This window comes from Lemur catta, chromosome 1, assembly GCF_020740605.2.
Source record: "Lemur catta isolate mLemCat1 chromosome 1, mLemCat1.pri, whole genome shotgun sequence".
NCBI classification, from domain to species: domain Eukaryota; kingdom Metazoa; phylum Chordata; class Mammalia; order Primates; family Lemuridae; genus Lemur; species Lemur catta.
The window spans coordinates 199,152,668-199,179,361 of record NC_059128.1 but is presented as its reverse complement, the minus strand read 5'-3'; the positions used below and the strand labels follow the sequence as shown (position 1 = coordinate 199,179,361).

Below are 26,694 nucleotides of genomic sequence, written 5' to 3'. Positions count from 1 at the left end.
AATCTCTGCAAGTGCTTAACCAGAGCTAAGTATGCAGATACTGCTAGCAACAGGGTGTTAGTCAGATGCGCAAAAATCCTAGCTGGATGTTTACTATGTGCAACACAGTTATGCGTAACTAAAATATATTAACCCTGCCCTTATGGTCTAGGGATTTAAAATCAAATGGAGTTAAAATGTATATATAAAATATTATTTTATATATTCAGTGGGAATATTATTCCTATTTTTTTTTGTTCCTCTGTTTCCTTACTAGTTGATTGAAACAGTTCTCCAAGGTCATCAAACTGCACACTGATGGCACTGCTCCATCCTCATCCTCAGCACCCCTTCATGCAGTGACTGTACGTTCTTGAAGCTTGCTTCTTCCTGGCATTCGGTGGCCTACATACTCCTAACAAGGGTATTTCTCCTCTGCTGCTCTAACCAGAGATCTCCCCCAACCTTGCTCTTTTCCTTTTCTTCTGTATGATGCAGGTATTTCCTAAAATTCTCAACCAACTTTACACATTGCCACAGCTTCACCACTCTGAGGTCTACATCTCCTCTCATCTCTCCAGGACTCACTCCGAGCCCTCCATACCTGCTAGGTACGCAGGCATCTCACTGAGGTGACTGAGCATAGTGTCATCAGCTTTAAAAGTTTCTAATATTTACACTTGAAATTCGAAACACAGTGTTTTCAAGGCAACATTATAACAAAAAATATGGACAAAAAGATAAATTCTTAGGATTAGTGTATTAGTTTAAAATGTCCTTATAATTTAATATTATGTACTTCTCATTTACAGCAATTAATGCTTATATGTAAATAGAAAACATTATTTATCACAATATCTAAATTTATCATCTGATCTCAAATTAGCCTAAATCTTTCAAATTTAAAGATTATACAAGTGATCAAGTCAACTGAATGATATGCCTGTAGATTGTTAAAAAAAAAAAAAAAAGAAAGATTAATTTTAGGTGAGATGGAAATCTCAGCTACTCCACCCGGTCTCCCTCACTGAATGCAGCTATTAGACCTGGACCAAATAAATGGAGTAGTTTTTAAGAATTATGAAAAGTAAATAGTACCTGACAAATTTGGGGAAGTACATAATTCAAATCATCACCAAACCAGCAGTGAGTTTACCATTTTTTCCCTCCATAATCTCCCAGCCTGGACTCAGCGCAGCCTGATTCCAGGAGTGAACACATGCATGAATGGAGCTTCAGGAAAAGACTGGCTTAAAGAGAGAGAAAAGGGTCTCTGAATGCTCAGAGAGAGAATAGGGAAAATAGGAAATACCCCATTCCTCTTTTTTCTTTTTTTTTTTTTGAGACAGGGTCTCACTCTGTCACCCAGACTAGAGTGCAGTGATGTCATCATAGCTCACTGCAACCTCAAACAGGGCTTAAGCGATCTTCCTGCCTCAGCCTCCTGAGTACCTAGGACTACAGGCACACACCACCATGCCTAGCTAATTTTTCTGTTTTTTGTAGAGATGGGGTGTCACTATGTTGCTCATGCTGACCTCCAACTATTGGCCTCAAGAAATCCTCCTGCCTCAGTTTCCCAAAGTGTTAAGACTGTAGGCGTGAGCCACCATGCCTGGCCCCTCTTTCTTTTACCCCCCTTTCTCCATTCTATCATTCCCTAGCCCTTAGACAATCCCATCATATTAACAGTCAAAAGAAAACAAACCACATGATCATATCAATTGATGGACAACAAGCATATGACAAAATCCAACATCTATTCGTGATAAAAATTCTCAGAAAACTAAGGACAGAAGGGAACTTCCTCAATCTGAAAAAGGGCATCTGCAAAAATACCTACAGCTAACATCATACTAATGGTGAAAGATTAAATGCTTTTCCTTTAACATCTGGAACAAGGCAAGGATGTCTGTTCTCACTCACCACTACTCAACATCATTTACTAAAAGTACCAGCTAGTGCCAAAAAAAAAAAAAAAAGGCATGTAGACAGGAAAGAAAGTAATTAAAACTGAAACTACAAAACACTGTTGAAAACATTAAAGAAGACCTCCCTAAATAAAAAGAGACCCTTGTCAGATAGACCAACGTCCTGAAGCATTGCTCCAATGTTTTCCTTCAGTAGTTTCAGGCCTTAGATTTAAGTCTTTAATCAAATTTTGATTTGATTTTTGTGGATGACGAGAGATAAGGGTCTAGTGTCATTCTTCTGCCTATGGATATCCAGTTTCCCCAGCATCATTTATTGAAGAGACTGTCCTTTTCTCCCTGTGTTCTTGGCACCCTTATCAAAGATAAATTCACTATAGATGTGTGGATTTATTTCTGGGCTCTCTATTCTGTTTCACTGATCTATGTGTCTGTTTTTATGCCAGTACCATGCCGTTTTGGTTACTATTGCTCTGTACTATAATTTGAAGTCAGGTAATGTGATTACTCCAGTTTTTTCTTTTTACTCTGGATGGCTTTAGCTATTCTGGGTCTTTCGTGGTTTCATATAAATTTTAGAATTATTTTTTCTAAATCTTTGAAGAATGTCATTGGTATTTTGATGAGGATTGCATTGAATGTGTAGATTGCTTTGGGCAGTATGAACATTTAAACAATATTGATTCTTCCAATCCATGAGCATGGAATATCTTTCCATTTTTTTTTGTGTTCTCTTCAATTTCTTTCTTCAATGTTTTTTTGTAGTTTTCATTGTAGAGATCTTTTACTTCTTTGATTAAGTTTATTCCTAGGTGTTTTATTTTATTTGTAGCTATTGTAAATGGGATTATTAATACTTTCTTCGTTTCTTTTTCAGATTGTTTCCTGTTGGCATATAGAAATGCTACTGATTTTGTTGATTTCGTATCCTGCAACTTTACTGAATTTGTTTATCAGTTCTATTAGTTTTTTTTTTTGTGGAGTCTTTAGGTTTCTCTAGATAAAATATTATATTGTCTGCAAACAAAGGTAATTTGACTTCTTCCTTTCCAATTTGGATGCCCTGTATTTCTTTGTCTTCTCTGATCGCTATAGCTAGAACTGCCAGTACTATGTTGAATTACAGTGGTGAAAGTGGGCATCCTTGTCTTGTTCCAGATCTTAGGCGAAAGGCTTTCAGTCTTTCCCCATTCAGTATGATACTAGCTGTGGGTCTGTCATCTATGGCTTTTATTGTGTTAAGTTCCTTCTATTACCAGTTTTTTGAGAGTTTTGATCATGAAAGGATGTTGAATTTTATCAAATGCTTTTTTAGCATCAGTTGAAAAGATCATATGGTTTTTGTCCTTCATTCTGTTGATATGATGTATCACATTAATCGATTTGCAAATGTTGAACCATCCTTGCATCCCTAGGAATCCCAGTTGATCATGATGAACAATCTCTTTTTAATGTGTTGTTGAATTCGGTTTGCTAGTATTTTGTTGATGATTTTTGCATCTATGTTCATCAGAGATATTGGCCTCTACTTTTTTTTGGTTGTCTTTTTCTGGTTTTGGTATCATGGTGATATAGGCTTCATAGAATGAGTTTGAGAGTATTATTCCCACCTTGATTTTTTGAAATTGTTAAAGTAGGATTGATATTAATTCTTCTTTGAATGCTTGGTAGAATTTGGGAGAGAAGTCATCAGGTCCTGGGCTTTTCTTTGATGGGAGACGTTTTATTACTGCTTCTATCTTGTTACTTGTTATTGGTTTATTCAGGTTTTGGATTTCTTCCTGGTTTGATCTTGGTAAGATGTATGTGTCTAGGAATTTATTCATTTCGTCTAGGTTTTCCAATTTATTGTCATATAGTTGCTCACAGTAGTATCTAATGATCCTTTGGGATTCTGTAGTATCAGTGGTAATGTCTCCTTTTTCATCTCTGATTTTATTTGGGTCGTCTCTCTTTTTTTCCTTAGTTACTACAGCTAAAGGTGTCAATTTTATTTTCTCCAAAACCCAACTTTTTGTTTTGCTGTTCTTTTGTATTTTTTTGATGGAGTTGCAATTTCATTTATTTCTGCTCTGACCTTTATTATTTCTTTTCTTCTGCTAATTTTGGGTTTGGTCTGCTCTTATTTTTCTAGTTCTTCGAGAAGCATTGTTAGGTCATTTATTTGAAGCTTTTCTGCTTTTTTGATGTAGGCACTTATTGCTATAAACTCTCCTCTTATTACTGCTTTTGCTCTATCCCATAGGTTTTGATATGTTTGTATTCATTTTCATATGTTCTGAGAAATTTTAAAATTTCCTTCTTAATCTCTTCATTGACTCACTGGTCATTCAGGAGCATATTGTTTAATTTCCACGTGTTTGAATAGCTTCCAATGTTCCTCTTGTTATTGAGTTCTAGTTTTATTCCATTGTGGTCAGAGAAAATACTTGGTATGATTTCAATTTTTTTGAATTTTTTACGACTTGTTTTGTGTCCTAACATATGGTCCTACCTTGAGAATGATCCCTGAGCTGAGGAGAAGAATGTGTATGCGCAGCTGTTGGATGAAACATTCTGTAAATATCTATTAGGTCCATTTGGTCTATACTGCAGGTTAAGTCCTATGTTTCTTTGTTGATTTTCTATGTTGATGATTTGTCCAAGGCTAAAAACGAAGTGCTGAGGTTTCCAATGATTATTGTATTGGAGTCCAATTAACTTTTGACAACAGTACAAAAGCAATTCAATGGAGAAAGGACAGTCTTTTTCAACAAATGGTATTGGAATAATTGGATATCAATAGGAAAAAAAATAAACCTGTAAACCTCAACTTAAACCTCATACCTTATACAAAATTTAGCTCAAAATGGACCACAGATCTAAATGTAGACTATTAAACTTTTAAGAAAAAAAAAACAAAAAAAAAACAAGAAAATCTTTCCAGGTAAAGGGTTTTCATATATGACATGAAAAGCATGATCTCACATGAAATGAAAAAAAAGAACAATTGTATTTCATCAAAATTAAAAACTTTTGCACAACTGAAAGAATGAAGACAAGCTACAGACTGTGAGATGTGCAAATCATATATCTGTCAAAGGATCTGTACCCAGAATGTATAATGACCTCTCAAAACTCAACAGTAAGGAAATAATAAACCATTAAAAAATGGGCAGAAGACTGGAACAGACATTTCAAGAAAGAGGATATACAGATAGTAAACGAGCACACGAAAATATGCTTGACATCATTAGCCATTAGGAAATGCAAATTAAAACCACACCAGATATTATTATATAAAAAAGTGCAAGGAGCAACTGGAACTCTCATATTTGGCTGGTGATAATGTAAAAGGGTATAGCCACACTGAAAAGCATTTTCTTATAAAGTTAAATACTTACTTATCATATGACCCAGAAATCTTATTCCTATGTATTTACTCCAGAGAAATTAATACTATGTTCACATAAAAACCTGAACACAAATGTTCACAGCAGCTCTACTCATAATCACCCCAAATTAGATGAATATCTGCCTCAGTTTGGAATGTAGTAAATACTTACCTCTGATAAATTACAGCAAAACTCCATTAAAAAGGGCCTTACTTTCCCCAGATTTTATTACACAAGGGCTGTAACAGGTCTTTTGTAGATGAAGCTATGTAAGTCTCTCAGTATAACACTGGAAGACTAACACTCTTCCTTGCCACCCACCTGTGTCTTATAAAATTGCTTTACTGTATTAATACAAGAGTTTCTTTCTATGATTGGAACATAACAAACTTTTCAGCAACTGGAGAGGGACAATCTCCTCAAAAAGTTTCTACCATCATGATAGTTCAAACTGCTATCCTCTTTCTCTTCTCAGCAAAAGGAAAATTAAGCCAGATATTAAGTCTTCGTCTTTCCTCAATACTGTAACATTTCCTCACCTACAAGGTTTATATTAAGGTCCTTTCAGTGTCCAAACTACCATTCCTTCCCTTTATTCTAGGTATTCTGAGAGTCCAGTGGCCAAGAGGCTTTCTTCCATCCTCTGGCTCTCCTTATATTCCGGGTGGCCCTATCCTTTTGTTCTGTGTAGCCCAAATGGCCCTCAGCTACTTTAATATACAAAAGAAATGAGGTAAGGGTTTCCTTAAGGCTGTTGTTCTGCTCAAGAAAAAAACATGGTAAAAGATTTGAATCACTTATAAGAATTCAAAAATAGTTTAGAAGCTACAAATATCAAGATGTAAAAGTAAATTTAGATTTGATATTTGGTTTCTTTTGTAAATTCACTTATTTCCCCAAAGCCTCCATGGTATTTTGGTAGGTACTGGGTGCCTTACATCTTTAGCTCTCTGGTTCTTTGATCTTTTACTGAGAAGTTTTGCTAGGCATATAATCTTAGCCTTAACACACACACCCACCACCACCGCCACCAAAAATAATATAGTATTTCTGTACCATAGTATTTTTAGTAGTGTAGCCTCTCTGGGAATCCTGCTCATCATTTTGGGGACCTTGGGGATATTATCTAACACTTTTAAGTAACAGTTTCCTCATCTGTAAAATGGGGATAGTGCCATTTTTCTGCATTTACTAACAGGATCACTTAATTAAAGAATATGGTAAGCACTTTGTAATTTTATACTCCATGATACACCAGAAAAAGATTCAATGTGGCCAAAACACTTTTTTAAATTTTGAAGTGTTAACTTACGGAGTTTTTAACTTTATGACCTCTTTTGAGACAGTTATTCCTTTCCAATAGTGAAAAAAATGTGTTGAGCCAGCATGAGGATTGGTACAGCTCTGGGCACACACGTGCATCTTCATTTTAGCTGCCCTATTACCACCACCTAACTTTATAACATGAGAAATTTGTTAATACCATCTGTTTTTCCTTCCTCCAAGTAATGGCCAAGGACGTAACAACAGTCAAAAGGATTGGTTTCTTTTTAAACTATTAATATCCTCAGGAAGGCGAGGGTGAGACAAAGAGCACAGGAACTGGTAAAAATGTTAGCTTCGACAACCACCACAACAAACACTGGGAACCTGCTCTTCTGTTCCAGGGAGTATGCTGTAAAGTCGGAGCTATTATAATATTATCTCTGCTTTTAGAATGAGGAAACTGAAGTTAAACTCAGTTATATACCTTGATCTAACTGACACAAGTGGCTAGTAGGTATTGAAACCTAGGTTTGAAATATGCAATATTATCTCTAATTTCTACCCTGACCCCATAAAGTAGGAATTACTTTGTCTATTTTATAAGTGAAGGAACTGCAGCTCAGCTAGGTTCAGTCACGTGCACTGACCTATACTTTGGATACAGGTCAAATCTGGATGTGAGCTCGGTCCTTTTAGGCTCAAAGGCCTTCGTGTGTTCTGGCATACCATACTTTCCTATCATAACTTGGATTAGATGTGGCTACAAATATCAAAAGATAATTTTAATCCAAGCTACACTTTCAGTTTAACAACTGCATTTTTTAAATTTAGAAAAGTCAACAAGTTTATTTTCACTTTACTCAACACTTTTTCAGCATTGGCCCTGAAATCAACTACCTAGATTTTAAACATCCTCCACTTTTACAAAAACACATTTTGTTTTAGGAAAAATGCACGAAAAATATTTTCCTGTGTAACTGATGCACTGAGCTAACATTAATTAGTTCTAATGATAAAGTAGCACTCAAAATTGAAACGGAACTGAGGAACTGATAAAATGAAATGAGGCAATTTTTTGTTGTATTCTGGGGAAAATATTAAGAACTCTGAGCACAGGAGGCTGAGAAAGCTGAACGAGAACTAAGGCAGTTAGTGTTTGTTTTGTTCTAGGGTGAAAAACACAGTATGTGAAAATAATTTCCTAATTCCAGTGACAGGTGACATGGGACTAAAGAACAAACAAACATCAACCTGAGGAACAATTCCAAAAATCCACCTCAGAAAATACAAATTGAGTTTCTTATTTTATTAAGTTAATTAAAGTCTATCCTAGACCCAAATTTGGGAAGTTTTCTCTTTAGTTGAAGACAACATGTTAATCTTGAAATTTAGATCTGTAGGTCTTTTTGTTTTATGTTTTTAACTTGCATTATATCAGTTTTTGAAATCTTAAGCTCCGCAAATTAAATACAAAGGAAATGGAATTTTGCTTTCCAATTTGGGGAAGTGATGTAACCCCGAGCAAACTCTATCTTGGCCAGGCTGATATGAAAAATCTCTTCAAGTTTCCAGGAGTCTGCAATATCCATCAATACCGTAATAATATTGATTAAATGAATCAAATTAAGAAGCATATTCTTTATAAATTTTGATTGAAAATCCTCTATTAAAATATCTAATTCTAGATGCCAAATATATTTCTACTGCAGAAGATCACAGCCTTCTACAGTGCACTCTATACGCATGTACACAATCCAATTTCCAACACTAAATATATTAAAAGAAGAATGACTTTCAAAACAAACCGTCCTTAACCAGGAAGATGACCTCCCTCATCACGATGAGCCATTCCAGCACTCAGGACGTAATGAGTGTGGGGGTGAGCGAGACTGAGGATGGGGTCCCCAGGTGAAGGGTTAAGGGACAAAAGGCCTAAAAGGCAAAAGATGGGCTTTTTACAATTCCCCTACCCTCACCCCAGACTACCATATAATTAATCATCTAATTAAGAAAGAAAAAATATGAAAGAAGAGAATAATCAGACAACTTCTAAAGAAGTATGACATAATGCCTTAAATACATAAAATCCCTTTTGAGGATAAAAGATGTGCTCAGAGTAAAGTTATTCAGAGAAGGCTTCCTGAAGGGGGAGTCAGAGATGGCCTTCAATCAAGCTCCTTCCCCTGACAGCTCCTTTGATACCAATGCTACCATTCTGTCTCCAGGCACTTAGACTTGCTTTAGTCATGCCCTGCCTTGATAGGGAAAAAACCTCAAATGTTTCCACTGCTTAAGGATAATGCCAGGTTTCTGCAGATAAGTTGACCTATAATCTGGTCACAACCAATTTTCCAGCTCGTTTCTTCCCTATCAAATATTAACAACAGATAATTTACCGATAACTTATTTATTATGTATTAGGCCCCACATTAGGCACCTGAACTCTTATCTACAATATACCACCACCCTGTTAGGTAGCTAAAATTATCACCCCCGTTATATAGATCAGGAAACTGAGGACCAGAGAGTTCAAATAACTTGCCAAAGGTCACAGAGACAATATGTGAGGGACCCAGGATTGAAGTCAAGACTGACTCAAGTCTGTGACTGCTAGAAACTTGTCTCCTAGTAAAGCTCACCTCATCTTGTTATGAAAACATGATTTATGATTCATTTCTTGGCAGCCTAACATGGTGCTTAACATATAGTAAGAACTCAATAAATGTTATTTTTGTCTCCTTTTTAGTAAGCATTAAGAGTATAAATGAACATAACAAACATATCTACTTTAAGTTTTAGTTGTTTGCCAGCTCAGTATGAGTCAGAAATATAAGACTGTTAAAAAAAGTAATCTTAGGCAACCTTACTAACTGCTCAGTAAGAAGAACAAAGAAGGTGACAGTCTTGCCAGCCGGACCATTTCTGGAGGTCTGGGCACTACACCTCAGAGAGGCCATAAAGAAACAGAAATCGTCCAGAGAAGAGAATGGAAGAGGTTATAGAAAACCCACGCTAGTGAAAACAATTTGAATGATGGTGAAGATAGTTAAATAGGAGACAGCTGACATTATAAGATAATGATGTTTAGGCCCCCTCTGGGGGTGGGGCTCAGATACTTACATTTTGAAAAGGCTCTCCAGGCAACTCTTATATACATTGACATTTAAGAATCACTGCTCTAAGACAGAGGTTTTCAAACTGTAATATGCATCAAAATCTCCTGGAAGGCTAATTAAAGCACAGAGTGCTAGGCCTCTCCCCTAGAATTTCTGATTAAGTACATCTGGGGTGGGACCTGATACTTTTCATTCTAACAAGTTCCCAGGTGATGTTAATACTGCTGGTCCAGAGAACACACTTTGAGAACCACTGCTCCAGAGGAAGTTCTAGAGTCAACTGAACTGATTGTAGATATATAGAGGTTTTGACAAAGTATAAGAGAAACACCATAAAAACAGTTATTCACAAAGGGAATGAACTGCCTGTTGTGTGGAAGATGTAACCACTGCCCATGTCACTGAAGATGCTCAAGCCAGAGACCGAGAAGGGGCGACACCAGTTGATCCTACCCATCTTTCAGCTTGCAAAGTCTGTGACTCTCCTTGGCTAGAAGCATGTAAAGAAAAGTCTGGTGTCCATTTTTAATAATATTTTTTCCCTTCAAACCAAAACACAAATTCAACTTCAAACTCTGTTATAAACTTAAATGTATTTGCCTTTAAAAATAGTATTTTAATTCCAATGAAATTTCTACAGGGTGTATTAGCAAGCACCAATGGAGAAATGACAGATCCACTGAAAAACCTTTTCTTGTATCAGTAGATTTACTAGAGAGGTACACAATCCTGTCCTGGCAACACAGAGAAAGAACAAACCCTGTGAGAATAATATGTAAAAGTTGAAGGTTAAATAAAAAAATCAAACAAAAGAAGTAAGTCCTTTATCCAAGCTCAATGGCCTGCTTAAAATGTTTCATTCCACATTTTTTTTATCTACAACATCATGATCTGTTCACTTATTATTATTTTTTTTTTTGGAGACAGAGTCTTGCTCTGTTGCCTGGCTAGAGTGAGTGCCGTGGCGTCAGCCTAGCTCACAGCAACCTCAAACTCCTGGGCTTAAGCGATCCTCCTGCCTCAGCCTCCCGAGTAGCTGGGACTACAGGCATGCGCCACCATGCCTGGCTAATTTTTTTTCTTCTATATATATTTTTAGTTGGCCAGATAACTTCTTTCTATTTTTAGTAGAGACGGGGTCTCGCTCTTGCTCAGGCTGGTCTCGAACTCCTGACCTCGAGTGATCCACCCGCCTCGGCCTCCCAGAGTGCTAGGATTACAGGTGTGAGCCACAGCGCCCAGCCTGTTCACTTATATTTTAACCAATTTAGGGGACAGAAAAGGTGAGGTAAAAATTGATTGGACCAAAATTATAACCTTAGCTCCCTGAAATATTCATTTTGTATTTCACTATAATTATTGCAATTGTGTTTTTGAAACTTAAATGAACAAGATTGTGGGTTGACCAGAGTTCTATTATATAGTACCCACTTGTATACTACAGAACTAAATTCTTAAAGCCGTACAAAGATTGGTCTTAAATATAAATTATTTTAATATTTTAAATATGAAATGCCCAATTTATAATTTATTGAGTTGGCCAGTGAAGGCTTGGGCCAATTTTTTTTTCTTTTTGGCTAAGATCACACTAACAAAGGCCAAATATTTATCTTTTCTTAAGCTATTTAATTTCCATGCAATCTGTCTAAAATGGTATCTTCCAAGCCATGCTACAAGGTTAAAAGGTGACATCCTCCCAATGTGACTTTCTTTTCACATTTAGCTCAATATACTAGCCCTGGCAGGCATATTAATACTGAATTAAGGCCAGGTGCTGTGGCTCATACCTATAATTCTAGCACTCTGGGAGGCTGAGGTGGGAGGATCACTTGAGCTCAGGAGTTTGAGGCCAGCCTGAGCAAGAGCAAGACCTTATCTCTACCAAAAATTGAAAAACATTAGCTGGGTGTGGTGGCTCACACCTGTAGTCCCAGCCACTCAGGAGGCTGAGGCAGGAGATTGCTTGAGCCCAGGAGTTTGAGGTTGCAGTGAGCTATGCTGACACCATCGCACTCTAGCCAGGGAAACAGAGTGAGATTTTGTCTCAAAAACAAACAAACAAAACTGAATTAAATTATTTGTTACATCTATTAAATAATTTTTAAATAGACTCTTGAGGTGGTTTTGCTATCCAAATATAAGCTCATCTTTCCATAGGTGCTACAGTAACTAAACCATTTCATTTTCTCTTTAATACAATTATCATTTGAGGTACCTTCTAACATGTTTTTAAATCATACTTTTGTAGAAGATCTTTTTGACAATTTCAACTATAACTAACATTTCCTTATTAAACAAAGATTCCCAAAATCTGTTCCTTTATTTCAGCTCTTGAGCTCTAGATTGTTTTTAGAAGTCATTTGACTATAGGTTGTTTAATAAAAGTCAACATACCTCCACTCTTCTACAAATCTTAAAGGCTTTACAATCGTTAAGCCTCCTCTAAGGTAGGCACAATGTCAGGAAGAAGCAAAACTCCTAGGCTAATACCTTGCCCCCAAAGCCCTTTTATAATACTTTCTAACTTGAACATTTAGAGGGCTGACCTGAGGATTTGAGTCTACTTTGGGATAGAGATGGGTGTGGGTCAGAGAGGACACAAAACCTTTGAGTGAGTCCCTGAGCCAGTGTGACTCTTTCATAGGTCTTCTGACTTGAGGGACAAAGGTAAAACAACACTCTGGACATCTGGTCCCTTAGAAACAGCTGGGAGATGACATTCACTCGGTCAATTTCCCCTGGAGGTTTAACTTATAGCCCCATGTGCTACTGTGTTGATGCAGCTTTATTTCTACTTGCACTCACCGGTAGGTGGTTTCTGGAAGGAGATCTTTCATAACGTAAGTGGTGGTATTGCCCACGGTAATGCTAGTGTCTCCAAGATCAATGTTGTAAGCAAGGATTTCAGATCCGTTATTGCACGGCTCTTCCCAGTTCAGTACAAGGCACACAGAAGGTGAATCAGGGTAGGCGTTGAGGGGCTCCTCCTCCAGGATGCAGAGAGTGGAGACAGGGTCGGGGGCAGATGCTGGTGTCTGGCAAAGGACAAGTTCACTGTACGGCCCTGCTCCTGCTTGATTGAAGGCCTATAAGCAGAACAGTGAGACAAAAGCCACATCACACCATTAGCACATGCTAACACCTCCAAGTTAGCTGCCATTAAATAAATCTAAAGTAGTATACAGTTTATCTTTAGATAAACTGGTATTTATATTTTATTTCTACACAGGTAGAAATAAATCCTATAAAATGTCTACTTCAATATGATGACTACTTTCCAAAAAATGATCTGTGTCAGCCCTTGCCCCACAGTCTATATTCACAGCAATCAGAATGCTACCACTAAAACATGAGTCAGGACTTCAGTTCAAATTCCTTCAGTGGCCTTCCATCTGATTCAGAATAAACTTCAAAGTCCTTAAGAAAGCCTACAAGACTTTATCTGATCTGCTCACCCCCACTACCCTTCAAAAAAATCCATTAGCACTCTGACTTCATCACCTGTAACTCTCCCTCTTCACTTACTCTGCTTAGTACACTGGCTTCCCTGCTGTTCCACTGGGACACCACGTTTGCTCCCACCTCAGGGCCTTTGCACTTGCTGCTCCTGTTCAGAGAGCTTTCTCCCCAGACATCTGCACAGCTCGCTCAATTATCTCCTCCAGGCTTTCTCTTAAGTGTTATATTTCCTATGAACCCTCTCTGAACATCACGTTTAAACTTGCGGTCCCTCCCCCTGCCCAACCCTTGTGAGCCTCCTCATTTCCTATTTCCTGTCTTGGCTTACATCATAGCACTTATCACCAACATAGTATATAGTTGACTTATTTACTTCACTGATTTGAATGCAAGTTATATAAGGCCAAGGTTGTCTGTTTGGTTCACTGTTGTATTTTTGACAACTGGAAGAGTACCTGCTGCAGAATATGAGCTCAATAAATGTTATCAAAAATATCTTTTTCTTATAAAGAGAAAATCATTTGGCAAACTTCTTACAAAAGTGAATTTGCTCTAAAACCCACTTCTAATTTATTTCACAGGAAAGCTTATGAGGTCAAATTACAAAACTAAAGGAAAGTAGTCTGCACTCTTAAAGGTCTACAAGAAAACTTACAACTTCTTTGTAATTTCATAGAAGCAAGCTAAGAGCATTTAATTGCTATCAAATCACAGCTAAAACTACTGTAATATTTTGTTATATTTATTTCTGTTTTATGACAATACTTCAACTCAATTTTAACATCACAAATTGTTTTATGAGTATATATTTTGAGATTTTGTTTTAGATACATATTTATTGTAGGGGCAGAAAAATAAGATACAGTGGAGCCCAATGTTTGTATCAACTAAGGCTCTATGTCACCATATAATAGAAGGACAAGAACATGGCTTTGAAGAGTTGGAGCTTAGTTCAAACTTTGATTCCATCATTTAACAACTTAGGTAAATTAAGCTCTCTAGCCTGTTTCCTCAGCTGGAAAATAGGGACAGTAACACCTAATTCACAGAGTTACTGTAAAGATTAAATCGGTTAACATGTAAAATCCTGGCATAGTGTTTGGCTGACAGTAGGTGCTTCACTTCTTTCCCACTGGGAAAATCATGAACAAAATGGTATTTTTCGTACTTTTTCTAAACCTTTTTTATTTTGAACTAATTTTAGACTTACAGAAGAGTTTCAAAAATAGTACAGAGAAACTTCCATATATCTCTCATTTTGCTTTCCCTAATTCTAATAAACACTTTAAATAACCATAGAATAATGATCAAAACCAGGCAATTATCAGTGGCACCATACAATTAACAATATATAAACCTGATTAGAATCTTACCAATTTTTTCAGTAATGTTCTTTTTCTATTCCAGGATCCTGCTTTCTTTTAAACTAGGCTATTTCTATGGAAAATGCTTTCTTGATTTACACCTTTATTATCACCATTTTTCAAAGAGAACTTAATTCAAAAGCATCTTTTACTATAACAGTATGCCATATTAATACAATATGCCTCGTGAATAGAATTACACTGGTACTTCTCAATTAAAATATTCCTAAGGGAGAATATAAAAATTCAAAAATTCCTGAGCAATACAAGAAATGTTGTACCCAATCTTTATAAAACACAGTATAGATACTACAATGATTTATTTCTAAGGTGCCAAATATTAAAAAGAATATTCAGGTTTAACTTGACTTTATAGTAATATCAAATGAATATAATTTATATTTGGTCCATAGATACTAAGCCTTCAATATAGATTGAAGAGACACTTTTCCTGGTAATACTTCTTTAGCATAGCAATGGTTTTTTTTTTTGTTTGTTTTGTTTTGTTTTTTGAGAGACAGGGTCTTGCTCTGTCCTCCAGGCTGGAATGCAGATCGTAGCTCACTATAACCTTGAACTCCTGGACTTAAGTGATCCTCTCACCTCAGCCTCCTGAGCTAGGACTATAGTTGTGCACCAACACGCCTGGCTATTTTTTTTTTTAGAGATGGGGTCTTACTAAGTTGCCCGGGCTGGTCGATGGTGATTTTAAAAGCACTATTCCTGGCCAGGCGCGGTGGCTCACGTCTGTAACCTTAGCATTCTGGGAGGCCGAGGTGGGAGGATCGCTCGAGGTCAGGAGTTCGAGACCAGCCTGAGCAAGAGTGAGACTCCCGTCTTTACTAAAAATAGAAAGAAATTATATGGACAACTAAAAATCTATATAGAAAAAAATTAGCTGGGCATGGTGGTGCATGCCTGTAGTCCCAGCTACTCAGGAGGCTGAGGCAGGAGGACTGCTTGAGCCCAGGAGTTTGAGGTCGCTGTGAGCTAGGTACAGCACTCTAGCCTGGGCAACAGAGTGAGACTCTGTCTCAAAAAAAAAAAAAAAAAAAAAAAAAAAATTTAAATAAATAAATAAATAAATAAAAGTACTATTCCCTTCATAAGATCCGACTCATTTTATTACAGGTAAGTATAGACATTTGAAAATATTTTCTATTCCTGTTAATACAGGAAGGCAAGATTTTTATGCAGATTCTATTCTTATTAATGTATCTTTTATAATGCAGTTTTGGGAAGTCAAGGCTAAGTGACCTCATATACCCTGAAATGAAAAATATATACATATATATGAACATTTTAAAGATACATCAAAATTCTAAAAGCATAGTGGAGTGAAGCTCTTTACTGTGGTGGCAGACAGCTCTTTATTTATATCCTGCCTTGATCCCAAAACAGGAGTGTGGCACATAATTCAACCTTACCCCAATGACTCAGCCTCACTATTATAAAGATCAGATAATTTGCTATGACACTGACTCACGGACAAAAGGTTAATTATGTCCCAGGTGCTTCATTCAAGAAGGAAGAAAGGTATATATCAAAAGAGTTTAAACAGAAATGCTTAAGATAAAGCAGTTTTCAGAATTTAACAGAAATGCTTCAGTTGATCTGGAAAATTATGTTATAAAGGGAGTATTTTCTCCAAAGAGACCAGAGACATTGGGTATACTTGTAATAAGCAATTTTATCCATGACTTAAATCAGTTAGGAAATTAAATCTGGCATCTTTGCTTCATTATCTATTCAAATCTAAATGTGTATGAAGACAGAACTCTTCAAGGTCACCAACCACATCTGACTAATCTTTGTATCTCTCCCCCTGATCGTCCTCTGATCCTGGCACAAAGTACCATCGTGCTCAAGAAATGCTACTGAACAAATGGAAAGGAAAAGACAAAGAACTCTATTTTCTCAGGACACTAAGGCTTAAAAAAAGGGGAAAATTCACCTATCCAAGTGAATAAAGTAAAATAAACCCATGATTATTGTCACCCTTGGGTGTCAGGCTATGAACCAATTGTTCTTGTGGTTATTCTCTCCGGACTCCCAAGTGGAAGCTTACAGATAACCAGCCTTAATAATGGTTCCTGAGAGGAGGAAGGTGGGGTCCTATAATCTGCTGCAGACTAGTCCAAATTACTCTAATATTGCTTTTAGCTCCATTTACAAGCTGGTAAAATAACTTACTGTCTTTTGCCAGTTCTAAGTGGCTTTCCAACTGAAATGTGGATCTCAGGGGAATTAGACAGAAAGAAAGCACCCTCTCTAAGGAGCTGTGCCACCTTTACCTTGGGCTTGGCCATTTATTCAGCAAACTGACAAATAGGCAAGAGGCAAGAGTAGTGAGATGTAGAATGGAAAAGAATCTTACTTTGTTCTTGTAATTCAAGATCTCCTAGAAAAGCAGCAATTAACTGTGAAACACCAAAACAACCAGATTTATTTTTATTTGAAAGGCCTCTTTTTTTTCTATCATCCTTCCTGACAGCCTCTATCACAAGCCTTTGAGTAGGTTTCCTAAAGCGTCTTTCATGGAACACTGGTCCTTGTGAGTAATGTCTGAATAATGTCAACCTACCTGTAGTCTACAGCAATATTGGGCAGCAGGCAACAGATCTCTTATTTCAAAGCAGGTGTCTGTCCCATGATAAATGAGTTCTAAAGATTCTTCATCTTCTCCCCATTCCAACCTGTACTCTGAGATGTCAGCACCAGAGCTTTCGGGACTCTGGAAGGCAGAAATTCAAGTAGGTAATAATTCCATTGAGAAGAAAAATCCTACCGTGTTTGTGTTCACCTAACTAAACTGAGAAAGAGAGCAACACGCCCAAGGCTATTTAAAATACATATAAAAGAAAAGCATGGAAGACACTTAATTTCCTCTCAATTCTGACCAGTGGTAAAATTTCCACAACTCTAAATGATACAAGCAAATGCCAAGGGAGATTATTGCATATACTGCAAAACAATCTACATGTGCATTTTGGCTTTGCAGTTTCCTCATAACTTGTATTTTTATTTGGGGGTAGACAAAGTAGAAGAAACAGAAATTGATGCAGAATATGCCTGACTTACCTCCCAACTCACTAGGACACATCCATCAGGTGTAAAAGAAACACAAGGTGCTTTGCATTGTCCAGGAGGCCCTGCAGCAGTGGTAATTTCTGAGATATCAGAATAGGGACCATACTGCAAGAGAAGAACACACACACACTTGTCAGTGTACATGTATGTATGTGTATAAGCTTTTATAAAAGCTTATAACGAAGTAAGGGCTGGGCTAACATCAGCAGCATAACTGGTTAAAAAATATTACCCAATGGTTTTCACTTTCAATTGAATGTGTGTAAGGTTTTTTTCTGTACACATTCCTTGAGTGGAAACTGTCTGCTATTTATGTATTTGTTTTATTCAAAAGAATTAGAAAGTTGGCTTAGGAAACATTTTTCCTTTACTGTGACATGAGAAACAAAAACATGCTGATTCTTGACAAAACATGGCATTCTGCTCTAACATTTCTCAGAGGATAGCAAAGAAAATTAAGTCATGCACAGTGCAGTTTAATTTTTAATGCACAAAAAATGTACTTGAAATTGCTGGTTATCAAATTCTAGGTATTTCTTCTAGTTATTGGTATCTTTCATTTTGAAAACTAATGCTCCTGTCATGATTTCTCAGCATGTCGCCACCATCTCAACTATCCAGAGGTGTATACTGCACTCCTCTTTTCTTAATGTTATCATCAGTGACCACACTGCCCAGGGCCAGGCATCACTAGAGATTTAACACATTTTGAGAGAGCCATAACCCCTGGAAGCACCTGTATTAATGGAGGAACATTTGTTATTTCAAAGAACTGGGGCAAAGAGTAAATAATTTCCAGGCTAATGAAATATGTGACTATACTTTTCAAAATAAGAAAAGATTTAAAAACCCCACAAAACCTAAAACTCTCATATTTCCCAACATAACTTGTAAAGATACTAGGGAGTGGAGGGGAAGCACTCTGAAATGGACCTCAGAAGTTGACAACAGTCATATATATGGTTAACTTCCAATACAACAGGAATAAATCAAGGCTGAAGATAGTTTCTCTACATGATAAATCAGCGAAAGGGGTGAGAAAGTGAAACTCAAATCAGCTCAGTTGCATGTTTATCTTTGTTATGGCAGAGATTCCTTGTAAAGACAACAGAAAAGGGCAAATACAACAATGTGGTCACCACCATCCATCCATCCTCTTTTTCACTTATATAAGTTTGGGTGCATAGGCTTTAATGTTTAGACTTTTTTGTTTGCATTTAAGTATCTGTGCTGTGCCTACAATTCTTTCCTAATGGGGAGTTAGAAGAAATCCAGCTCCTGTTCAAAGTTTGAGATGCTACTCAGATCGAAGATTCTCACAGCCAGCTGTGGCTAACATGGAACTGACTAAAGACAAGCACATTTTACTTCTGAAAGGCTGGAACAGGACTTCCAAGAACTAGAAAAAAGTCACTGGCAACTCAGTATCACTGCAAGTTGGGCCTTCTTATTTTTAAAAAAATTTCATTGATTAATTAAATCTACGTATTTGCATTGTGCTCATTGATACAAACCACTGGCAATTTTGGGGGGGGTTGAGCAGCAGTTTGCTTTACCCACACCTGTCTGCCCTCATGTATGTTTCCACCCATCTCTGACACTCCAAGAAGCTCCACAGTTTCTGGGTCTCCTATTACTCAACATGAATCTCCCCCAAAATCCACATCATTCTGCAATTTCAAAGGAAAAAAGGACCACCACCTATGTGGATAAAATATAGACACATATACTCTCAATCTCTGAAAGCCCAAGTTGACAACTCCAGATAGAGCAGTAGAAGGATGGGCCAGAAAATTCCAATTTTCACTTGAAACAAAGCAAAAAGCAAATAAGTTGGTGTCCCTAGCCTCTACCACCTTCGAGTTTTAAAAATTGATCTGAGACATTGTTGGTTCATTTAGACAAGATAGTATAGAACTTTTATTAGAACTACTATGTAGTCCCAATTTCCCATAACAGATAAATAAAGTCAATGAGAGAATAGAAATTTTCTAAAAACTATCAAAAGCCTCTACGGGGTGATGTTCTTATTGACCTTGGGTGCTAGCTTAATAGAATGATATGAAGATAAAAGAAACAAAATTTCTAATGCTGGGTCTATATGAAGTCACAACAATATCAGTTCAGAAATAAGATTTTGCATATATACTTGTTTAATGGTTGTCAAGTTTGGATAGATATCACTGAGGAACTTCAGGAGGGTAGACACAGAAGTGCTAGCACTTTGTGTTCTGATTATGGTGTATGACCTTATACTTACCCCTCCGTCATTCAGGGCTCTCACCCTGAAACGATACACGGTTCCGGGAAGCAGGTTGCCGACGGTGCACTCCAGCTCTGGCCCGTGGTACACCTCCGAAGCCACGTCCTCAGGCTCTGTCATCTCCACGCTGTACTCCGAGACCTCACAGCCGCTTTCAGATGCTGGGACATCTGGGAATGAAGGGTTTTTTCATCTTAGAACATTCTTGTGCTTCCATCTGACCAAATCACACCTGATTTCACCTAAGTTTTACAAAATACCATGTAGGTGGCCTGTTCTCACTATCTCTTATAAAAGAAGCCCCACTGGCAAAAAAAAAAGAGAGATACAAAAGAAAAAGGTGCTGAAGGATGTTATCCATACTACCCAAAGCAAGTACATTTAAGTATATTTAATTACATTAAAAATTCCAAAATAATAAAATGCATTAGGCAAATTTCTTCACATTCTAATGCGAGGTAAATGGAACAAATAAAGAAAAAATCTCTAACTGAAAACCAAAGGTCACACTAAATCAAGATACAGGACGTGAAACTGGCACAACATTGTATTATCTTTTAGACATAAGTGGTGGGAAAACACAGCCTGCGAGAGTTCTGCGTGTTTGCACTTGCCATCGTACATGTTGAAACTGCCGTCACAATAGGAAATGCTAATACAGCTTAAGTCAGTGTCATAAAAACACCAGGACCCACACCTGAGAACACAGCAAGGGAGGTTACACACAAGAGGAAAATTTGATGTTTCCTTGTGAGTTTCTTGGTTTAATTTCTAAACTGAACACAATTCTTTTATGAATAAGGTTGAAAAATTCCTGAAAAGGGCCAGCTGTGCTGAAATACTCCCTAGAGAAGCAGCCCCAAAGGGTGGAGGATGAACGGCATGCGTGGCGCCAACAGGAACGGAAGGATGAGCAGCAGCGGTGCTGGTGTGGGGGTGACACACACAGAAAACCCAGGCCAACACGTGTTACAAAGAATACGGATATCGTTAACAGGAAAAAAGTATGATTTTTAGAAGGAAGCCTTAAAACTTAACTACAAAGCATTAAGTCTTAATCACCAATTGTCCAAACTGTCAATGTCAATGTGAAGATTTGTTCACTCACCCCACTCTAAGTGGACTTCTCTGTGCTTTGGTCTACCCAAAACCCTCGGTGGCCGACACTGACCTGGTGCAATGCTTAGTGTGCGAACAGGGAGACTTTCAGAACACTGCAGGAAAAACACCGGAGAGAACCATCTCTTAGTTACCGTGAATTTATCAGACCTCTACATATCAGGCAAATTCCACCCCATAACTGTAAATGCTATCCAAAGGGGGTTACATTTTAAATGTATACATGTTATTGGAATGTTTTTCATGCACTAAGATTTTCTTACAAATGGGTATGTGTATTTTAAGAGTCAACATATACAGTATATAGCACTGGCAGAAATAAGAATGATCACTTTTGAAGTCAGGAATAAGTGTTGTGCATCCTAAGCATATAATTATTTTCCTTTAAATCAAAATCAGAAAGACCCTTCATGAGGACAGAAAAGAACACAAAACGACAGCTGTATGAAATTTTTAAATGGTGCCATAAATGGCCAACCATTCACATACAGAGCAGAAAAGCAAATACAGTCAATATTAATCAACTGAATCTGACATTAGCCAGCAGGTTCTGTTAATGCTATAATAAGTAGGCCTTCATTTTGCAGGATCTGGTTGTGTAAAGCTGGTGGTGTAGAAGCTGCCTGCCTTCCCGAGACAAGAGAAAACAAGGTCGAGCTACACAGCTGCACCAAACTCAGTCTTCTTCCTGAGAAGTGGTGCAGAGGAAACGGACTCTATACATCCACCTTGTGCAGCGCCTCACCCACAGGAGGTACCCGCTGATAATCTGCGGCTTTGATTTGGATTTACTCTGCCCTGGGAGGCACTCCAGAGAGCTCTGGCACTACCCACGGATGGTCTGGCTGGACTTTCTTCTCACAAGGAGTCTGTCTAAATGGGCAATCTAGACATCACAGTATTGCTAATCCACAGGGGGGAAATAAAATAAACACAAGATGTTGAGGGTGGGTTGACTGGAAAAATAAGGCATTCAAATGGAAGGCATTCTCTTAAAAAGTCAACCCAGCACAGGGCTACAAGTCACCATCTCTCCTCCTCCTCCTTTCTCTCTCTTTAACTATTGGTGGTTTCACATCATAATGTTAACTATCTCTACGGTGAAAATATCTTTTACCATCTTGCCTCTCATTCACTTTTCTGAACATAAATTAAGGTCATTTAGACAATAAATATCTCATTTCTAGAGTACTTCATTTGTATTTATCAGGTTACTTTGAGCCTATGAGAACACCATGTGGTTAAAACGAAGGCTCCTGACACATTAACTGGTTGGTCTAAGGTCACGTAAATAGCAAACAACAAGATACTGCCTGCTGTCTACAGATGTGTACGTTGGGCACCACACAATTACAGGAGGTGCCATTCAGCTTAGTCATCATAGATTTATATTGTTCTTACAACAATTTCCCAGCAGATGGCAGTAAAGTACCTTGAGCAAGCTATCTCAAATTCTCACAAAATTGGTTTAAGATATGCTAATAGCAGAGCTGTGCAGGTCTTATCTTTTTGACTCTAAATTCCATACTTTTCTATCACTGCAATAGCTGGGGTCTACTTTATTTACCTAAAGTAAATTGCAGACAATTTAACTGTCACGTGATTATGCCAAAGCCTTCTGCGAAATAACTAGTGCCAAATGTTCTTGAAAATAGCACAAGAGAGTTGAGAATCACTTGGGGCTACTATCTTTTGTGTCCTCTAAAGTACAGTTTAAAAAGTTCCATTTTTCATTTCCTGATGTGATGATACTATGGCAGGCTGCATTACCAAGACACATTTTTTTAAGTTGCAATTTTATTCTGATGTTATAGATAGCTTATCCCAATTTGCTTACTTGTGCATGGAAACAAAACCAACCTGACTGTGTCCACCAGTACTGATGCAGCATGCCCGGAGTTTGTACAAAGTGCCTGGTTTCAAGTGGGTCAAAGTGTATTCTGTAGCTGATCCACTGTATGCCACTTCCCACTGATTCGCTGTAAAACAAGACTCATGAATGAGTTTATGCCTTTGTACAAATGTAGTAGCAGCAACCACTACAAATAAGAAAAAGCTCTAAGTGATTTCCACGAAAACCAACACCTCCTGTTGTTTTTTTTTTTTTTTTTTTTTTAATAGCCAAGCATCTCTCTTACCTTTTCTTTTACAAAGTTAAATACTAAAATAACATGGGATCATTTTTAATACTTAGTACTGCTGACTAGACTACTTGGTATCACCACCATTTGCTGACTGTGAGGTTTGGATGCGGGAAACACCTGACATGTGTAGCCGGCGTGTGGGAGTGATAAGAGGAGACAAAGGACAGTGTTGAGAAAGCTACAGAATACTCTGGGGTGAGGACCTTGGGGGCAGCTGAGGATATGGCTGCCTGCCGGGCCACAAGGCTTCTGGCAAGGCTGGGGCGCTGCTGGAACAGTTTTTCCTTGCTCTTATCTATCTGGAGGTCACAGTGAGTGAACCCTTCCTATTAGAAACTGGGTCTTTTGGGTAAAGTCCTGCTGTCTTCATGGAGCCTCATTTAAAAGACAAAAATACCTGGAAGAGTGACAAATTAAAGAACAAACACTCTGTGACCCAGGTTATACGACCACATTTTGGGATTAAAAAATGAAAGCAAGGTCACCAGGAGTCTGGGTGACGACGACGCTGATGCCATTGGAGGAAAAAGTATCTGGGGCTACTGGCACTGCGCCTGCCTCCCAAATCTGGGCTGCTGGGGTGTTTTCCTCTCTTCTGTTTCGCTCCCACTAATGTTATGTTTCCAGTCCACTACTTAACAAAAGCCTTTTTACTCCATAAAATTGTTTTAGGGAAACTACTTTTACTCTATTCCGTGATATTTTAACTTCCACACATTCCCTCAGCTGCTTATTAGGTCATATTTACAATAAAGTCACATGCACTAAGGCCATTTGAGAAAGGCAATATTAAAGACAATTACACCGATATTACGGGTCAGAAAACTGTGCTGTACTGAAAAGGCTACTGGGAGCAAGGATGACTGAAAAGATTCATTTAATCACTCACCCGTGCACTGGCAAAGTTGTTAACTCTAAGTACAGAACGGTATCTACTTTTGATTTGTCATCAGTAGCTGAGAGAGCCAAGAAAATTCAAAACATACTGAAGTTTTTACAATGAGCCACTGGCATATACATGACTTCTCTCCTAGGTAGTTTTGCTAATGTAAAAAAAACTTAAATCAAATTTTTAGCACAAAGTACGATTTTATGTTAAGAATAGATGTGCTCATCTCAAACAGTTTTCATTTTTTCAGCTTAAAATAGGACCTGACAGACTTAAAAACCAAAAAAGCTCCAGGTGGCTGTTGCGGCACAGAATCAAGAGCAAGCCCCATGCCACACTGCTCCCTTGTAAAAGGTACTGTCCACTCTCTTTTATTTTTTTGCCACAAGCACATACCACTTTTCAAAAAAATTAATGGTTACAGGGGTTATTACAGTGGTAAGATTATGTATAATTTTTAAAGTTTTGATGACTATACTTTTCTACATTAAAGACTACTACATTTTATCAGAAAGAAAACCTAAGAATTTTTAAAATGGCGCTATCTAAGGAATTTTTTGATTTCAAACATTATTCTATTTTAATTCACACAGTGTGAATAGAATAGTAATGAATAAATAATCTGGATCAAAGATCACAATCAAGATGGAGAGGCATTTTCTAAACTTGCTCTGAAAGTGTGATACTTGTCACTAGTCTGTAATACTATATATTGTTTGTCATCATACATGGGAATTTGTAGATTACTGAACTCTTTTACTGTCTCCAACTTATTTCTTCTTCCTGCTGATTGCTTCTGATCATTTCCTTGCTCATAACAATTTCCAGAAAATGTGTGGCAAGTTGGGAAAAACATTAAATTTATTTATTTATTAATCAGGAACTCTGGTTTAAAAAAGAGACATAGAAAATTTTTAAAAAATGACAAAAATATACATTTGAAGCAGACTGGTGCTGGGTTTGAAAGAGAAAAACTGCCAAAATGTGATTAAAGTTGTTTATTGTAATAGCTCTGGCATCAGAATTAATGATTATCCACTATTACTACAAAGATGTTTACACCATATTAGAAAGTAGAGCTTGCTACTGGATTTGAAGAAACAATTGCCAAAAACTTCACCTTCAGAATTTCCATCAGTAATTTCTAGCAAGTACTTGAGGATTTCTGAACCACCATTGTCCTTTGGAGGATCTGCAAAGCAAGCAAATATCTTATTGGTAATGAAAGAATATTGATTTTTTTATTGATGAATATCATCAGAACACATAAAATTATATAGCATTATATTGTCTTAATTCTAGACTTGACCAAAATGCACAATAATTTCTTTAACCCAACAACTTTCTTGAAAAAAAGAACAAATCAAGATCCTTAAATAGTATCTGATTATTCAAAGTTCTTAGAGCCAGAAATATCAGAGTTAGCATTAATTTAGTGAAACATAAACAAAACTCAACATGAATTATGTTCATGAATTTGAGAATTCTGAAGGCAGCTCTTTAATATTTGATGATTTTTACATAAGATAAAATATTCATATATTTCCTTTTGGTTTTATTATTTTATTCTTTCTATTTCACCAGTGACCAGATCCTTTTGAGAGATGGAAAGGGAAGAAAGAGAAGTATAAAATTTATTGACAAAAGAAATAAAACATCAGAATGGAATAAATTTATTCCATCACAGTTTTGCCACCAAGCAAATTTTATATCCTAAGTGAACCTGATATAAAATCAGAGACATGGATCAATAAGAACACATGCCCTCAGCGGACAGTTTGAGGAAGAAGGTTTTGGCTTACTCTTGGAGCCTCATGGCACCTTGGGTATACAGTCACTGGTGACCCTGTGCCTGCAGGGATTTTATTTTCTGAGCAGAAAAACACCTTGCAGTATAATTTTGCAAAACAATAAAGAAATAACCTCTATGTCAGTCTGCCACCTTGATTTTCTTAGATATAAAGGAGTTTTTTCAAACAAACCTTAAGTCTACACAAGATAGATTTAGAAAATTTACTTCCCCTCTCCTTTCACCTGGTATTTCCATTAATATATACATATTTCAGTAATAGATATTTACAATAATTATAAAGTCAAATATTATAGCATACAGCTAAGGAAAGTAAATATTCAGTGTTGACAGAACTTTCTAGGATTTTCTCAGAAAAAAAGATCTATGGTCTGGCAAAAAACATACCTAGATTTTTATAGCTTTTTTTTAATCATACTCATCTTCTAGGGAAAGAGACATCCTAATAATTTTGCTTCAAAATTATTAGATAACTTGAAACAGTTATTTGTCTCAGTGGTTGGTTTCCAATAGTAGTCTAATAATGTTTTAAATTCCCTTTACATTATTTGGCTGCCAGGTAAAATCTTATTTTAGATTTCCTCCTTTTTTTTGCCTGTTAGGTAGTTAATATTATCACATGACATTAGTGAAAATTATATACAACACTTTTACAAAGAATTAGAAATGTTGATCAACCTACTGATAGTATTCATTTTATTGAACTAATCCATACCGCAGAGGTGAGCTGTATAGATTCTACCAGATAATCCAAAACCCCATATAAATTTTAATATAAAAATTCCAGAAGTTTAACACTCTGGTTACAAACAACAATGGAAACAAAAACTTTCCTAATTTATTGCAACTCAAACATTCTTTATGATAAAATTTGCTTAAAATAACATACC

At 37.0% G+C, this 26,694-nt stretch overlaps 1 protein-coding gene across 6 annotated transcripts in view; it reads right to left on the bottom strand.

The window, feature by feature from the left end:
• FNDC3B (fibronectin type III domain containing 3B) overlaps nucleotides 1-26,694 on the bottom strand; it is a 322,862-nt gene that overhangs the window by 34,272 nt on the left and 261,896 nt on the right. For all 6 annotated transcript variants that reach the window (XM_045539669.1, XM_045539672.1, XM_045539671.1 and 3 more), the window contains 7 exons: nucleotides 25,115-25,186; nucleotides 22,822-22,940; nucleotides 20,951-21,056; nucleotides 19,840-20,012; nucleotides 17,571-17,684; nucleotides 17,074-17,223; nucleotides 12,472-12,752 (listed from right to left, as the gene is read on the bottom strand). In XM_045539669.1, the coding sequence (XP_045395625.1) occupies nucleotides 12,472-12,752; nucleotides 17,074-17,223; nucleotides 17,571-17,684; nucleotides 19,840-20,012; nucleotides 20,951-21,056; nucleotides 22,822-22,940; nucleotides 25,115-25,186 (1,015 nt within the window). The remainder of the gene's footprint in view (nucleotides 1-12,471; nucleotides 12,753-17,073; nucleotides 17,224-17,570; nucleotides 17,685-19,839; nucleotides 20,013-20,950; nucleotides 21,057-22,821; nucleotides 22,941-25,114; nucleotides 25,187-26,694) is intronic.